This window comes from Coffea arabica, chromosome 9c (assembly GCF_036785885.1).
Source record: "Coffea arabica cultivar ET-39 chromosome 9c, Coffea Arabica ET-39 HiFi, whole genome shotgun sequence".
NCBI lineage: Eukaryota > Viridiplantae > Streptophyta > Magnoliopsida > Gentianales > Rubiaceae > Coffea > Coffea arabica.
The window spans coordinates 39,177,895-39,195,544 of NC_092326.1; the positions used below are offsets into that span (position 1 = coordinate 39,177,895).

A 17,650-nucleotide genomic window follows, 5' to 3' on the forward strand; every position below is an offset into this window, starting at 1 on the left:
AAGAAAATAATGGCTAAAGACAGGTGATCCAAAATGGCCTCGGAAACTTTTTTAATTCTTTCTCTTCCTTATTCTAATAATCACTTATTTGGTGATGCAAAAAAGACGCAACGAATCTTCTGTCTCACACCCTGTGTCACTCTCTGTTTCACTTTTTATTATATTGCTATTTCTCCTTCATAAACATCATCATGTTTTAATGCCCTTTTTTGCACATATAACAAGAATGCATTTCGCATGTACAGTCATTTGGAACAGGGTTCAACTCATCCTGCAAATCTCTGCTGGGCTACAACAGCCTCAAGTTTTCTTGGTTTTCTGGAAAATTTGGAACTGGCACCTCTCCCTGCATCGGGTTTCTATGGTGGTGCAGCAATTTACTCATTCAACCAAAATTATGCACTTACCAAATGAAATATCTATGCATCATGAATTACAGACTGAACCTGGCTCAAAATCTTTATCTTAACATGAATGATATAAAATATGATCCCTATAAAGTACAAAACCACTATGCTTTCTGCTGCTGCTGCTGCTGCCCATAAATGCAGCAGAACATAATAGATCACAGGGCTCTGGTTTGCTGATAAGCGAATAAACGCAGAGGAAGATTTCAAAATATACACCATAGGAGGGCTCCTAATTGTTGCCAGGCGCCAGCTAAATACTCCCCGAGTGAAGCAGAACACATTTACTAGCGTAAGCCTTTCACGGTATCAGGGAGTAAATCCTGCATTCTCAGCTGAATGATTTCAAACTGCTCCTTCCATCCTTGAGGCTCTACAGAGAACCCGTGCAGGAAAGAATAGAAACCAGTCAGGGTTAACCAAACAAGTGAATAAACATATTAAAAGTTCTAAAGATATATATATTGATGGCGCACCAATCGCTTAAAAGATCTGTTTTGTGTAGCTTTCACTGCCTTCTCATACTCTGGTTTGGCACTATCCAAGGCCTGGGGCAGAACATATTCATGTTGTTACCACTTGGTTTACTCGTTCTTTTTCTAAGAATTTAAGAACTGAAACAGCAAAGTGCACAAAACAGAAAGTAGATTTAACAAACACCACATAAAAGAAGAACTAGAAATTATTTTACCTGTATTAGGGACTCTACCCGACGTCTCATCCGTGTATGCATGAAACCTTCTGAGCACTGTCAACAGAGAATTATTATGTAAAATTGAGTTCTCACGGTCAACAACTATAAAAATCAGTACACAGAAGTCAATCTATGAATCAAACCTACAGGAATTTATTGATGTTAAATACTGTATGAGTCAACTAAGAGTTCATCACTACCAAAGGACAAGCCACGTTGTCCAAAGGATATGAAAAAAGGTTCTCATTTGATGAAGCTTACACAATAAAATCATCAAAATTAGTTAAATGGCATCCAAATGGTTTCAGCTATAACTCTAATTCTTCCCCTGCTCCACAGAACAATGTGTCACCACCTCATCTAACCCCCACCCTCTACCCACTCCACAAAGAGAAACAGTACACCGACGTTTCATGTTAAAAGAATTCATATTTTGACTGAGATAGCTAGATGCTTGATACTCTCCATCAATGCATTTAGTCCAGACGTTTCACATCTTCTTCATTCATTTGCAGCCATTTTTCAGGAGTTCAGACACAAGGTTAACACCTTGTTTTACATTAAAAAACTGAGTACAAATACTTGACACTGCAAAACAAACTCGCAAAATTTTGGCTAAACAAAAAGGAAAACTGACAACACGAAGTACAACTTCTGCGAATGAAAAGTTTTCGCCTTAGTCAAGTGCATTCAACCTCAGGCATGAAAATTCTAAGTTACATTCCCCATGTTCAAATTGAGCAAAAATGTACATTGACAAGGGAAAGGGTTAAAAAAATGAGATTGTAAACAATCAGGCATCAGATTATGTACTGAGAGTCTTACCTTAACATGATAACTCACATATGCATGAAATGTTGATAGACTCCAAACGGTTCTATCCAATTTTCTGCCTTCCACATGACGAGGGAAAATTACTGCAGTGAGTTAAAAGTCAAAGTGGTCAAGGAGAAACTGGAAAATTTCTAATGGAGGAAACGACTGATGTAAAATTCTGCTGCTACCAAAACTAACAAATCCAGCATTTGATGATAATGCTTCTGGAGGAGCTCCCTTCAGTTCGGGGGGAGGAGATGGAGACCACGAACAAGGAGGGGCATTGTTGAGACCAGCAGTACGCCTAGCATCTACAAATTCCTGAAATATGACAAAAAGAACGCTGAAAAAACTACCCCTGCACTGGAAAAAGAAAACCAAACAATGCAAACTAAAGCAAGTTCACACAAAGATGAAGACAGTGCAATAAATTAGCCAGTTCAAGATAGAAACCAATCGTAGTATGTTCTCTTAATGGCAATTAAATGAAGTGTTTCAACTCGATCCAACTCTATTAGTTTCAAAGCCCCTATTGATTGCATCATCTCTGAAACTCAAAGAGCAAAAACAGATCAGAAACCAAATTTTGTGACCTCACATCCATATATCCACAGTTAAAGTGAAACGGTATAGAACTCAGAACTGCAACTTAATTTCCCAGGTCCTTTTTCCTTTATCATAAACAACCAACACCAAAAAAAATGCCCAACAGACTTCTAGCATTTCTTGGCACTTTTTCAAGCATTTTTGCTTACAAAAATGGAAACCAACTAAATAAGTACTTAGAATCCAGTCAAAAGTGTAACATTACCTTTAGGAAAGAAGTTGCCAGAAGAATATCTATAGAATCTTTGAATCTCATAGGAAATACCACAGTGACCTTTTCCACCTGCAGACAAGTGTACTAAAACATTCAGAACCCTAAATGCATACTTGACCCCAAAGAGTCACAGTGATTTTGAGAACTTGACTTATTACAAGTATTCCAAGCTAAGTGATGCAAGAAAAATGGTATTAGATCAGAAGGAAGAAACTCAATTGTATTTGAATATTAGAATGGAAGATAAGAAGAATAATCAACTAAAATAACTTTAGTAATAAGGCGCCATATGTGATTCTTAACATTTTGATTTCATTCCATACTTTATTGAGATTATTTCTTCAATCAGTTCTCTCAAGAACCAAAGTACTTGCAAAAATCAGCAATTTCACAAGGTTTTGCTATCAGTTCAGCCTAAATGAATCAAAGTGTGATTTCTTCCCTCGTGCTCCAGTACACAAATTAGTATCCATAATTAGCTTAGGGGATGAAATGACTTGCAAATACCTGGAAAAGACCAAAGTATATGCACTTCTACAATCATGGATATGAAAACCATTCACAGAGAAGATGGAATGAGGGTTATTCAGTCACAAGCCAACCAATGTTTATATTAGATAAGCTCAGATAAAATAGATTATCCAATCCAATAGAATTTTGCAAGAGAGTCAACAGAAGATGAACTCTATGACACATTTACCTGAGGGATGAGAAAAAAGGATTCCATGGGCCGATGCACCAGAGCAACAACCTTGTCAATGTCAGAAGCAACTGTCCTAGAAGCAAGCTGTTTAAGAAATACTCTTAACGGGGCACCCAATACCACTTCCCTCACAGATGCAATCTTCGTCAAAACCCCATGTTTATGCTCTGTAATAGTTCCAGGAAACACTTCAGAGAAAGACCACAAGAAGTATTATATGGATGGATTCTTTACTGCAGGAACTTGAGAATAAAACTGAGAGCAACAGCCTTGGAGGACAATTGAAGTGAAAACTGAGCTACTACAGTTGAAGCCACAAACACGCAAGCAAATGCAACTTGAGCTTATGGCAATTTATGTCCAATATCAGTAGCAAAGCATGTTTAGAGTTGTTTGTAGATGCTCAAAGAACTAATAAATCTAGATCATATAAAAGATGCTTAGAGAACTCTTAGAAACTTTAATACTGTAAAAATCATGCTCAGTTTGTACATATTTGACAATTCTAGGGAAGATAATTCAACAATGCATTATACCTTAACTAATTCCAAGCCAAAAGGATGACGGACTCTCAAAGCTTTACGTCATTTCATTAACTACCCAAAAAGCACCTAATTCCATGACCACATATTGTACCTAAAAAAGATCTTTGACTCAAGGACAAAGGACAAAAGAATACATACATCCAAAAATAACAATTGGGCAGTAACATGGTACAAATAACATGAAAAGCCCTTGTTTTTCAAAGACAAAAGCTAATAAAGCAAATAACCACAGATGAAGGCATCTGAGAAAAAATCCTATCTCTTTCAGCACAACCATGGCAAGATCATAATGACCTTAAAGAAAACGCGTTGAACCTTCATCTGGAGGAAGTTTTGACAAGTTCAATTTCAATGTGAGACTGAATCCATCTCTTGGAGGATCAAGAATTTGTGCAACCACTCCATATGCTGCTTTTATAGCTTCTATGGCACCTGGAGGTAGCCCACCAAAGGATACTGTTTCGGGAGGTGGTGGAGGTAAACTCACCGATAAAAAGAGAAGATTGGGATTTTTCATAGAGGCCTGAAAAATATTTTGGTCATCAAACATGTAAATTAATCATTCAGTAACACTTATTTGGGAGGAAGCATGTCAGCTGATCTGTATCTAAAGGCTGCCCATTTACCAAGAACTTGACTAAGATGCCAATAATACCTGAACATGGTAACGGACATCACTGAATTCAATCCAATGGGAATCCAGCTCAACTCCTTTGTCAAGACTGCAATCAAGCAGGTATGTTTTGTCAATTTTCATCATAAGATTAAAAGATTGGTCATCTACTTTTAATTAAATCCCCAAAGTATCATTGTCCGTAACAGGAAAGTTACAAATAGTTTATAACCAATCCATCAGTACATACAAAGAGATTAAATCATTATTCAAGTATTTGAAGAATCTTCCTTTAGTCCTTTTATTAAGAAATGAAGCATTTGAATCTCTTTACATTTATCATCAGTCATCAGTGGCACCCAGAAGTTAGTTTTCTGGAAAATCATATTATGGTTTGGTTGCATGCATGTTCTATCAAAGCCAGATATGAAGAAAAAGAAAATACTGCATAAGAAAAGATTGTGCTCTCCATGCCAAAGAAAGGATTACATTTTGGTGCATTTTCAAACCAAACGAGAACAACATCAGAGAGTAAAATGCTTTTGAAGGGTCAATGAGTTTCACAATCGCATAAATAATTTTGGCCACAGTTTCCAATACGAAATTATTATGACAATGCATAATTCAGAACATAGACGATATGATAATCAGTAGACATGTTGGTCTCAGAACAGCATTGACGTTTCATTGCCAGAAACAATATCTTGATTTAATCATCCATAGCATTTTGGTAACAACAAACAAATAATAGGTTCAACAACCTAAATGAATTCCCAGTCTTTAAAAGCTTGACAGAGGCTGATTGTTTCCTTCCCAACAGAAGCAAAGAGAAGGGAATAGTTTGATTGTGGTATCAAATGCTTGCAGCTTCTCCAAAGGCATGAACTTCAACAAAGAGCAATCAACGTTCTTAAAGAAAACATGTTACCAGCATCAGAGTCCCCATTTGGTAGCAAGTGCAGTTGGCCTTTTAATAATTTTTGTCATATCATTCACAAAATTCAGCTCATAAATTTGGAAATGACTAATATTTATACCGCCCTTTTGATTCTTGAGTGTAATAGATCTTTTGGTTGGTAAGGAAAAGGAAAATGCCAACTAAAATATAGGCAATACCACTTGAAGAAAACTTGAATAGTTCCAATCAGAACCTAAATATTCATAAAGCAATACCAAGTCTCATAACTTTAAATGTCTGCGACAGTAATATTTCAGCCACTATTTACCTAAAAGATAAACTTTATACCTATTCCCTTCATCCCATATCTAAGAAAAGCATAAACACGATAGTTTCCATGTCGATGAATTGAGGTTTTTCGACCCATTTCCAGGCGACATTAGCAAAACCCAAAAAAAAAAAAAAAGAAGAAGAAGAATCACCTGAGTGTTAAGCATCACAGCAAAATGCCCACTTTTTCTGGTTTAAACAACCTCAAACTACCCAAGTTTGAAGCTTTACAATTTGTCCTAACCATGAAAGCCATACAAAATGGCTTGGAAAAACGTACTTCATTTCTTGTACGCTTTCCTTTACCAAAGCCACGAAAAAAAGACCAACAAAACGAAAAGAACAAAACTTTATCGCAGTCACATAAAATTGAACAGTTGAATTTAACAGATACCATTCAAAATTGCTAAATAGACAAGAAAACAAAGACCCCAGAAGGAAAATTTTGAAGGGAAGCACAATTGGGAAGAGAAAAATGAGAGAGCGTACTTTTCAAGGCGAGTAGTCAAGATCTGTAAGAGATACTTGGAAGGGGACTGCAAGAGTATCATGGGTGGTAGTCTTGCAGTATTTTCTTTTCTGTCACCTTCAAATGCTGTTATTCTTGTTCCGGGAAACTGATGATTGTCAAGATCGTGGGTCTTATCAGGCTAAAGGAAATTCTTCTGGGAAGGATCCAGCGCCGTGTGATCTAAGATGAAGTACTTAAAACGCCCAGATTCCAGAGCTACCGTTTTAGACTGTTTATCCTAACTTTACCGCTTACTGTCTTTAATCAAATTACACCGGGCTCCCTCAAGTTCATTTCAATTACTTTTTGAGCTTCTTGCCCTTTTATAAAAGTTTTTGTATGTTATTAGTAATTATTGTTTTGTTGCAGTAATTAGTTACTGGACTCAATTTATGGATTTTTTTTTTAAACGTCTCATTAAGGTTTAGCTACAACATTCTTTTTTCTTTGTTTGAGTCTATTTGACAAGTAATGTGACTAAATCTTGACCATAGCATAATAGATGATAGATAAGACATAGTAAAATAATTTATTAAAAATAAAATAATACATTATCATTAATTTACATCAACTTTTATCTCATTAATTTTGCTAACAATAATAGTAATTGAGACCTTATACATCGAGGGATAATATGCTAACAGTAATAAAAAAAAACTAAGGGATAGTAGTTAAAACAAAAAGATACATTGTCATTAATTTTCATAACTTTTATCTCATTACTAGAGCAGGCAAAAAAGCGCAAAATCCAACAATCTGCCCAACCCGTTCATTAATTTAAAATGATGGGGTTGGATCAATTGGGTTATGGATTTTGTTGGATTGTGTAAGAAAGATCCAACCTATTCATTGGATTGATTGGGTTTTTTATGTAGGCACCCAATGCCCAACTTATTTGAAAGTAAATACACATATGCCCAATCACTTGCATTTTGACATGTGTTAATAATTCATTGACCAATTTGCATTTAAAATTCTCATATATATGTTTTCAATCAGTTTTTTAAATTTTTACTTAAAAGAAAAAAAGAAACTTGAAATAAAACTCATAGTTATTTTACTTTTATAACAATAGTTAAACTTGCTCAACTTTTATAATAATTTATTATGCCTTTTAAGAGTATGTTGTTTTCCTCCCCTTTTTTTTGTGGTTGTTCTTAGGTTGCTACCTATTTCTGTTTGTTAATATTTCGTGTACATAGAATAGAGTTTTAAATTTGTTCTAACTACATTCTTTTACTTTTCTCTAACTTGTTTTATTTCATCGTTAATAATTCCTCATCAATGTTATAATACAACAAATTATATGTCTATTACTTACATTTTCAAGCATAATATAATCTAGCATTCAATAATTTAAATACATAGAATATTACAACTTACAATAAAACATATATGAATAGTAAAAGTGTTAATAAGTTATGACAAAAAATAAGTTTCAATCAATTACTAGTATTAAAAAGTATAAAGTAAAACAAAATTTTTTAGCTAATCTATTTAAATGTACAATTTATTATCTAAAATTCACAATACAAGCAATATAAAATATTATTATATTTATGATGTATTTCTAAGGAACTTAAGAAGTGAGTAGGTGTTTGTGCATGTGAAAGTGTGTTAGTGTGTAAAAATATGAGTGTATTTGGATAGTAAATTATTTGAGATAATTTTGTAAAAAAAAAATAATACTGTAGCACTTTTTTAATATGATGTATATGAGATAAAAAGGTGATTGGAAAATGTGTTAATGATGCAAGCAAGTTAGCGTGTGTAAATAAAGTGTAAATAAGGTGTTATAATTTACAATACATTTATGCGTGTGAAAAAAATCTTTTTATCTGTTAAAATGTATGCGAGAAAGTTTATATATCAAAATGTATTAATTAATATGTTAGGTCATATTTGGGTCATGAGTTTGAGATGACCCAATAGGATACAATCTAAAATTAACCCAATCTAAAATTGAACGGGTTGGGTATAACCCATTTAAATGAAAATCCAATATAAACAACCCAACCCGCTCAATTGTCAGGTATACTCATTAATTTTGCGAAAGTAGTCATTGATTAAATTTAAATTGAATAACCTTGATACTTTAGAGTGCAAAATATCTAAAATTGAAATTTAAGGTACAAAATAAAATAGTGATACAATTTCAACGATGCAAAGTGAAATTAGGCTAATAAAATTATTAGAGTAACTTGTTTAATATAGATCATTTTTTTGTACGGGTGTTGAGATACTTGGAATATGAATTTCTATGTTTAAAGTATCAACTATCATCACCTCACCTAACACCATTTTGTTTCTTATGCTATATAGCCTTTATTATTAATAAAACAAGCATTTTTTGCTTTTTCTTTTTTTTCCAAGAAACACTTCCTTTCTTTTAGAGATAATATCCTTTTATTGTAACAATAACTATAATTTTTTTTCGACAAAATAGCATCATTGTCTTGTGAAAAGTATTGGTATGTCTTACATTTTTAAAAATTTATTGCAATACACAATGAATATTTGTTATTTTTTTGACATATATTTGGTAGTTTTATTTTATAGTAGCAAATTAACTAAGATAAACATGATGTAGCAACATATACAATCTAATTGCTGCAAAATGTAATATAATTTACCCAAGATAGATTCCACTTCTTCCTCCCTAAGTAACATGACAAAGTTTAAGGATAAACACCAAATAAAAAAAGGGATAATTTCAGAAACCTCCCCTGAGGTTTCTGACACTTTCACTGACATCCCCTGAGGTTCTCAAAATTTCACTTACCTCCCTTGCTTTTGATTTTGTGGTAACAATCCAGTCCAAATCAGATTAAAATATTATTTTCATGTGTGAGAAGGTATTTTTATTCCATAGCTACCCTTTGCAGAAGTTGTATTAGTAGAAGATTCAAAGAAGAATAAATGATTTGGACTAATTAGTAAAGTTGAGGGGGGGTAAGTGCAATACAAAAATTTGCATGCACCAGATGTGCCATGCAACAGTTATTTGGCAGATTTTGCAACGGCTAGCTGCAAATTGCAACGGCCAGAAGGTTTGTTGTTTCAGTAGCAATAGCATATAAAGCAAAGCAACTTAACTACCTCTGAGGTTTCAAGCTATTAACATTCTTTGCTACTAATTTGGAGTGATAACAAGTGCATTTGCTGTGCTACAATTAGAGCTCTGAGTAAAAAGTTTTAGCTGCAACCATGGCCTCTTCAAGCCATAGGGGAGAATCATGGAATTCACCTACATCTTTCTCCATTAAAAACAGGTTTTGCCGCTGTAATCGCAAAGCAACCGTAATGATATCAGAGAGTGAAAGGAATCCAGACAAGTTGTATTTCTATTGAGAAATTTCCAACTTTGTGATGAATTTTAAAAAAATTCTACAAAAGGGGTGATTTTGGGTTTAATTTCCGTCAGGGGGGTCTTCGCATTTGTGAATTTCACAAATGCGAGCTTACAAGAGCTCGCATTCGTGGAATGCGAGCTCTGGTTATTGAGCTCGCATTCCACGAATGCGAGCTCTTCTCAATTTTTTTTTTCCTTTTTTAAGAGCTAGGGAATTATTTCTAGGAAGCAAATGCGAGCTCTTATCTTTTTTATTTTGGTATTTTTTGAGAGGTAGGGAATTATTTGCAGAAATCTTCTAATTTTTGTTTTAAAAAATGTTGCAAATATTTAAAATTTTGCAAATAGCTCGCATTTGTTAAATTTGACCTGCAAAAATTGTATTTAACTTTTTTGTTAGATTTCGCATTTATAAGTATGACTTGTAGAAAATTAGATTCAAATTTAGATGTATTAGGGTTTTAAAAATATTATATAAGTGATAAAAATTTTATAAATTGTAAAAATAAAATCAAACTGCTTGGATAATTAAATGTTATATTTGCATAAAAAATAATACAATAATCATAATAATGATAATACAATAATATTGGTGTAATAAAACTGCCATTAATTTAAATATTTACTTATAATGCCCAAAGAGCCTAATTACCAATTTTTTCTTCTCGCGCTCAAATATAACATTAACCCGCATGCGAGCTAACCTTGAAATAGAAAAAACACAGAATCCCGCTTGCGGGTTTCAGGAGTATTCGGATATTCTCATATGCACCTATGCAAATCGAACCAACCGGATATCTTATCCGTATCCCATTTTTTTAAATAAAAATCTTATAAATTTGAAAAATAAAATCAAATTTAGATGTATTAGGGTTTTAAAAATATTATATAAATCAAGTTTCTATTATTGTTGTTAAGCTTAATTAATCATATCAGATGCCATTATGTAACTAAACGGTAGTAATTAACCCCAACTACTTGGGATATATCTGTAATTTTGGCCCTGATGACGTCAGAAAAGGGGCCCAATTTTTTATCAAGGGAGGTAAGTGAAATTTTGAGAACCTCAGGGGATGTCAGTGAAAGTGTCAGAAACCTCAGGGGAGGTTTCTGAAATTATCCCATAAAAAAAAAAACAACAGAGAAGTAATAAATAATTAATAAACCAATTTTTCAAAAAAAAAATTACTAAAAAAAATGAAAAAGCTCAAAGACTGATAAAACTGGTAAACCCAAAACCCTCTTGTTGTTTGCAGCCAAGTCCACGATGACTAAATTGAGATATTGGTCTTTGTAGGGGGCTCAATTGACAAAATGGTTTATGCTGCCTTTCCTTCTTACTCCTGTGAAATTCTACAAAAATCTTGGAGCCTATGGACTCCCTAAATCCATTTTTCTACCCTCCTGAATCATTTCTTGAAGATTTGGAATCACAGAGTCGAGCAAGTGATTTGTTAGGTTTGATGGAAGGCAGACGCATAAGAAGATTTGGGAGAGGCAGCCAAAGCAGTCGGACCCTTCTGCCACTTCGACTCACTCGCCTTACAAACGCTGTTTCTTGTTGGTATGCTCATCTCTCTCATATTAAAATCGATCAAAACCTTTCCTTGAATTTAAAAGAATTCTGGGTTGTGCTTGAATTCAATGGAATACAGGTACAGATGACAAATACTTGACAACTATGTGTAATACAGGTACTGCGACTTCAAAACATCTGTCTTGAATGAACCTCTATATCGATATGGTCGTCGTCATTCCAGGTTTGCCTTTTTATCACACACACACACAAAGAAGGAATTTGTCCAAGCTTTTTTTGTAAGGGAATCGTGAAAGACTAAACGTACATTGTTGAAAGATATGCTGCAGAACTGCTTGAGAGCTTTATTGCCTGCATCAGAAACTTATGTGGCAGATTGACTTAGTCACTTAAGATTTTTTTTTTCCTTTTTTCCATTTATACGAACTTTGAAATTTTTTTTTGGAGACAAGATTGTTTTTTTACCTTTGCTTATTTATTTACAATCGTTTCTGTTTTAGGTGTTTGAGAGTTTGGTTTTCGGTGGGCCTCGGGTTTAGTCTTACTGCATTGCTTGGAGTAATTTTGGTTAGTCACTGCGCCAGAAATTTTGTCACTATGGAATTGGTCCGTGGAAGTCATGAAAAACGTAAAAAGGACTGCTATCGTAAAGATGACATGAAATGGTGCTTCCTGGTACTATATCAAATTCTGTGATATGCAAATGACTTGATTTTCTTGTTTTCTGTGTGTTGTGAGGCAGATTCTTCTATGGGAATTTGGAGGAGCTATCCATCTGTATAAAGGGAATGATGGGATGATCAGTCTTTTCAACGGATCATTATTTGGGTTTTCCTCTTCGGTTAGTGTTCAAGTGTGCCATGTCATTCAAGTTAGCTAGGCATCCATGAAATTTACTGATAAGTTTTTGTTAGGACCAGCCCCAAGGAAAGATTCACTTTTAATAAAATGATCTAGATCTTATAGCTGTGCAGCTGCTTGTATCTTCTGTGCTGGTACCTAGCTTTATGGAATTTGTCTATTTCTGCAGTTCTTGGTTCCTGATTTAGTACGTTAATGAATAACATTTGGGGTTTTGACTCACTATAAATACAACTTTGGTAATGGAATATTCTAGCAGCCTATTGCTGTCTGATACATTGCTGTTGGTTAAGTTGTTTTTGGATCTATAGTAGCATTGGTGCCCAAAACTATTACTGAGAACCCTATTGTTTTCTTGTTTGTCTAGCTATTTCTATCCTTTATTGTACATTAATTTAGTTAGATGCATCTTGTTATTCTTCACTATTAGGGCAAGGTGATAATAGTCTCCTGCTTTTACTAAAGATTTGGGCTTTTTGTAAATACACTGGTTTCTAGACTTACTGAGATCTTCTTCATAGAGTTGGACACCTGAAATCATCTTTCAACATTGAGTATCCAAACCAACATGATTGATATCCTCAATTTTCTTTATGTCTTCTGTGTCTGTGTATTAGAAATGCAACAGTTCATTTCTAATTCTATAAGAACCATAGACTCCATGTTATTTATAATGTGCAGCTAAAATTGATTAAAACCTGTTATCAAACAACTTATGTTCAACGTGCTTCCTTGTTCTTTTCGTAGCGTTTTAGATAAATGATCTGTATTCAAGCTAATTCTGAAAACTTTTTGCTAAATGAACAGAATGCAGACAACCAAAAGGTCAAATGTTCAACTTGTTTTTTCCAGTTTGAGCTGGAAATGTTGTGGTTAATTAAATAGTCCAATAGTAGAATAGTTCGTGTGGGGAGTTCGTTTTGATAGATGAATAGATCCATTAATCTGTGCTTATAGCAAAGAAAAAGTAAACATATAAGTGAAACAGATTTTATTTCACTAACTAAAATTTGTATTGTCCTCAAGCTATTTCATTTCATTATCTCTATTTGTTGAGTAAGCTAAGCTTATCTTTTTGTATAATAATGGTTGAGTTGAACAAAAGCTTTAGCTAAAATAGATGAGATCTAAATGATTAAAGCTGGGCTTCTGCTTAAATACAACTGTATGAACACTGTTTGTATGTATTCAGCTCTTAATTTATTTAAATAATTCCAAATCACTTTTGGACATATACACCTGATTTGTAGACCAACTACCACATTTTCAACAAGCATTTTGAGACTAATTTATTTTGCCTGTCAGTTTCAGATTTTGAAAGCATTTTAATATTGTGTTTTTTCTGCAGATTTCCGGTCTAATCATGTCACTTCCTGATATTGGATACATCTTTCTGTCCTCCATTCTGTCTGTATTCATTCATGAAGTTGGGCATGCTCTTGCTGCTGCAAGGTTAAGATGTTCTTCACTCTTTTCTGTGGGTCAATGTGATATCATGCATGATGTTGCCTATATATTTTGTTTGATTCAATGATTTTTAAGTACACTCTGTCATGCCAATGTTACCTCTCTTTGTGGTATGTGAAACCATATTTATGAATACCAGCTCACGTGGATCAACTGGGCACCTGCTGGTTTATGCTGTTTTGAAAGAAATGCTTTTATTTGCCAACTCAATGGGATAAGCGCGGCAGATGATCTGACCTTTCTGTCATTTAGTAAATAATGTTAATGATGTCAATGTCCTAAGCAGGTATTTTTGACTAAACGATCAGGTATACATGCCAAATATCATCCCCTTTCCTCTTCCATGAGATGCTGAGTGATAAGTTAAACTAGGAAGGCTGCTTCTTGTTAATGTTAGATGCTTCATGATGGATACTAGTGCCTTTATCTAATTAGTATGGGATTTTAAATCTATAAGAACAGTTTGAACTTGAACTTTGTGTGTTATAAAATATTATAGCTTCTTGTTGGCTATACTTTACCATAGTTTAAAATAGACCGGATTTTAATTATGTATGTACCTAATCCCTGACTTGCTTTTACTGCATGATTGGACTAGCTTCTTGCTGACTTCATAGTTTTTGCAGTTAGGCTCCTCATTTTACAGGAGATTAGCAACATGTCCTAGTTGCTTTTCTTGTGTACCTTGTCCAAGACAAATTAGAATATAGTCAGATTATTATAATTGATATGATCTCACAATATGTTGCTGTAGGTGCCACTTATGGGTGAAGCAGTGAGGGTATACAGATGGAGTATATTGCTGTCTTTCTAGCGGTGTTGTTTCCGGGAGCTCTGGTGGCTTTAAATGAGGAGTGCTTGCAGGCATTACCAAGAAATGCTGCCCTTCGTATATATTGTGCTGGAATTTGGCATAATGCCACTGTAGGTTCTGGATGCAATTAAAATTCTTTCAATTTCTCTGACGTTTAGTCATTCATGTTTGTGCTAATATCCACCACTTACTTTGAACTGATTGATTGAACTTCCTGCAGTTTTGTGTGGTTTGTGCCTTGGTTTTGTTTCTGCTGCCATCGATCTTGGATCCATTTTACATACACGGTGAAAGTCCCATGGTAACTTCGCGCACATATCTGTTTTGTTATCTGTCATAAACTCTTGATGTGTATAGCCTAACAAGTTCTTATCTTGCAACAGGTCCTGTATGTGTCTCCTATGTCACCATTGTTTGGTTATCTCTCTCCCCATGACTTAATTATATCATTAGATGGCACCCGCATTCATAATGTACAACAGTGGAAGGAGAAGGTTGCTCTTTTAAATTGGCAGCTTGAAAACTTACACAATTCTGGCGAATACAAAGGCCTCACGAAAATCAATGGCAGAATAGGGTATTGTGTGCCCTCTTATCTGATTAGGAACAGTATGCAGCTTCAGTTGGAAGGCAATTATACAAGTTGTCCGGATGAACTTTTTGCATTTGCAGCTAGCCCTTGCTTAAATGCAGCAGTGCTAGATAATGTAAGCATTGAAGATAATCATGCTAGGGGAAGTGAAAGCATTTACTGCCTCAATCCTATGGATGTTATAAAGCTAAGAAAATGTGGTGATGGAGTGAGAACCCTTAGCGACCAAAGAAGCTGCTCATGTTTGGAGGTAGGAAATTCATTTTTAGCATGCTGAGTAGGTACATTATTATGAGTAAAGTAAGATTTGTGTCTATATCATAGATGCGCCAAATAAAAAGTATTCTCTTTTGGCACTTGCAATGTGGCTGATAAGATGGTAGTGGATGCAGGAAGAATCTTGCTTTGCGCCAGTCCAGATGCCAGGTCTAGCATGGGTAGAAATAACATATTCAAGGCCTTCTTCTCCTGGATGCCGGAAACTTGCAAGAAATTGGCTTCCAAGATATGAGAATTCTGTTTCTGGAGAAACGAGCTGCATTTCAAGTTTCACGTTTGTGGGTGATTTAATTACCCTGGGACATGCACTTCATTTGACTTCATATGAACCTCGTTGGTTGATGGATGTTGGTGCATCTCTTCCAAATATGCTGGAAAAGCTCTTTATATGCGCCTTCCATGTATCTCTCAGTCTTGCTCTTCTCAACAGTTTACCAGTATGTCTTCTGCAATTTATTACTTATTGGACTTTCCTCTTTTTGTTTTTACTTCTCTGCTGATAAGTTGCTTATAGGAAACCTCATGAATGCAAGATTGCTTTGGACCTTGTAAATGACTCTGGTGTTAAAACTTATCCTAGCAGTATTTAGCATCGAAATGGGATGCCTGATGCTTTAATAAGTTGACTAAGTCCCTTATTCATGTTTTAGGGTAAGTCTTTGAGGTCTAATTTTGTTGAGGGTTCGTGTGCTGTGTGAGGGGCGGTGTGAATCAGCTAGGCTGCTTAAGCACTTCAGCTTTTAGAATGACAAAAATATCAGACAGGAATACCATTATAAATAGGCTACACCTCAGCATCTTTTCCTGAAATTTAGGGTCTAAATTTTCTTTAAACATAAAGGTAGATACCATTTTAGGTTAAGATTTCTGTCAGTTTTCCATTCTGTTGAAACCTGTACTGTTTTACTCTATTGTTTTTTTCCCCTTTGTTTTTTTGCTCCAGTTTCTTATCAAAAGAATTGTTGTGTTTTCATGAATTTATTATGCTTCATAACTGGTACCATATTGGTTTAAAGGTTCAATTGGCTGAGAATAAAGTTTAAAAATGATGAATTGACTATTTCGTACCAAATTAGAGACATGTTGATTCTTTTATTTGGTTCCCTAATATAATCGACGGTTGACTTTTAGAACGATCTCTAAGAAATCCACTTTTCCTTTTTTGCTTCCCCCTGTTTATTTCTGTGTCTTCTTCTGCACTTCACACAACATTCTCAGAGACACGATCAGACACACACGTCATCCATGTGGTACATCACAAGTCCGCTTTAACTGGTCCCAATAACTAAGTAGTCATTGACACCAATCTTTTCCTCCCACACAAACAGTTTCTAATACCGCAGACCTTTGGTTGGACTTGGAAGTTGTGAAGAATATGAGGTCAGGAGCGTACTTCAAATTCATGTGTGAAGTACTGTAGGCACAATAGCCATACCCTTGCTGGTCTAAACCCATGAATTGGAATGAAAGAAGGCTTATAGGTTGAAATACGTCGGCTTTCGAGGTGCATTGATGAATCGTTGTATGCCTGAATTTTCATATGCTTTGGGATGATTACATCCAATGCTGTTGGATGATGTGTGAGAATTTGGTGTGAATTGCAAAAGAAGAAGAGGAAGGTAACCGGGAAGTAGGAGGAGTTCATTTCTCAGTTATGGACTCCAAAGTCAATTCCAAGACATCGACCTCTATATGTATGGTAACGTAATAAAAGCCTCATTAATTTTTTGATCTGAAATAGAATTAGCAAAATCATGGTAAGTAATCCAACAGGGCTGAGATAATGAAGTTTAGCTCCAAAGAATGAAATGGTATCACCTCAGGCATCCTCTCTAATGTACAACATGATTTGTATCACATATGGAGAAACTTGATATAATCATATTCTACCTTTTGTGGCATATTATCTTGATGTAGAAATTTGATATGCTCATCTCCTACAATGTCAGGTGTATTTTCTTGATGGAGAATGCATTTTAGAGGTGATACTGCAATACTTCAATTTCTTGAGGCCAAGGGCAAGGAGAAAAGTTCTTCAATGGGTCCTAGTTGGAGGGACAATTCTTTCTGTACATACTTTCTTGCGGATGTTCATTGTTAAATTCTAGACCGATCAACCTTTTTACTCTCCTTGCCACTGATTTTGATGTCTCTTCTAAAAGTCTCATGTATACAAGTGTCTTTCATTTTGAGAATTTGGAGGCGATAGGCAATCAATCGGTTCTTTCCTGTGTTGTTCATAGGGTTGAAAGATGAATCAAACTACTCGATCCTCGAATCGAATTCAGCTTGGTAAGAGATCGATCACACTTAGTCAGCTAACTAGTCAAACTAAGTTTGAACAGCATTTTATATTTGATAACATTCAAACTTGATAAAAAAAATCTCGTTCAAATTTGGTTCCGTAGGTA

The 17,650-nt window shown here is 34.8% G+C and overlaps 2 protein-coding genes across 2 annotated transcripts; one reads left to right on the forward strand and one right to left on the reverse strand.

Annotated features, from left to right (window-relative positions):
- Positions 1-376: 376 nt before the first annotated feature.
- On the reverse strand, positions 377-6,542 carry LOC140014360 (actin-related protein 2/3 complex subunit 2A-like). The gene is made up of 10 exons (XM_072065140.1): positions 6,316-6,542; positions 4,641-4,707; positions 4,301-4,508; positions 3,438-3,607; positions 2,729-2,806; positions 2,106-2,238; positions 1,927-2,018; positions 1,099-1,155; positions 884-955; positions 377-780 (listed from the first exon to the last, which is right to left on the reverse strand). The coding sequence occupies exons 1-10, from the start codon at positions 6,375-6,377 to the stop codon at positions 739-741; spliced, it is 981 nt and encodes a 326-aa protein (XP_071921241.1). The 5' UTR covers positions 6,378-6,542; the 3' UTR covers positions 377-738.
- Positions 6,543-10,924: 4,382 nt separating this feature from the next.
- On the forward strand, positions 10,925-17,434 carry LOC113708965 (membrane-bound transcription factor site-2 protease homolog). The gene is made up of 10 exons (XM_072065106.1): positions 10,925-11,253; positions 11,384-11,449; positions 11,727-11,793; positions 11,969-12,067; positions 13,436-13,539; positions 14,331-14,478; positions 14,589-14,669; positions 14,752-15,210; positions 15,353-15,676; positions 17,189-17,434. Exons 1-10 carry the CDS (start codon positions 11,063-11,065, stop codon positions 17,345-17,347), a joined length of 1,698 nt encoding a protein of 565 aa, XP_071921207.1. The 5' UTR covers positions 10,925-11,062; the 3' UTR covers positions 17,348-17,434.
- The last annotated feature ends 216 nt before the right edge of the window (positions 17,435-17,650 follow it).

Excerpts from the sequence above, each read along its gene's own strand:
- LOC140014360 (XM_072065140.1), bottom strand. The coding sequence starts at position 6,377 with ATGATACTCTTGCAGTCCCCTTCCAAGTATCTCTTACAGATCTTGACT. Across the intron at positions 2,019-2,105 it reads TGCTGGATTTGTTAGTTTTG|TAATTTTCCCTCGTCATGTG; the intron begins GTAGCAGCAGAA and ends AACTCACTGCAG. Across the intron at positions 1,156-1,926 it reads ATGTGAGTTATCATGTTAAG|TGCTCAGAAGGTTTCATGCA; the intron begins GTAAGACTCTCA and ends CTCTGTTGACAG.
- LOC113708965 (XM_072065106.1), top strand. The coding sequence starts at position 11,063 with ATGGACTCCCTAAATCCATTTTTCTACCCTCCTGAATCATTTCTTGAA. Across the intron at positions 11,794-11,968 it reads CATTGCTTGGAGTAATTTTG|ATTCTTCTATGGGAATTTGG; the intron begins GTTAGTCACTGC and ends GTTGTGAGGCAG. Across the intron at positions 13,540-14,330 it reads CATGCTCTTGCTGCTGCAAG|TGAGGGTATACAGATGGAGT; the intron begins GTTAAGATGTTC and ends TGGGTGAAGCAG.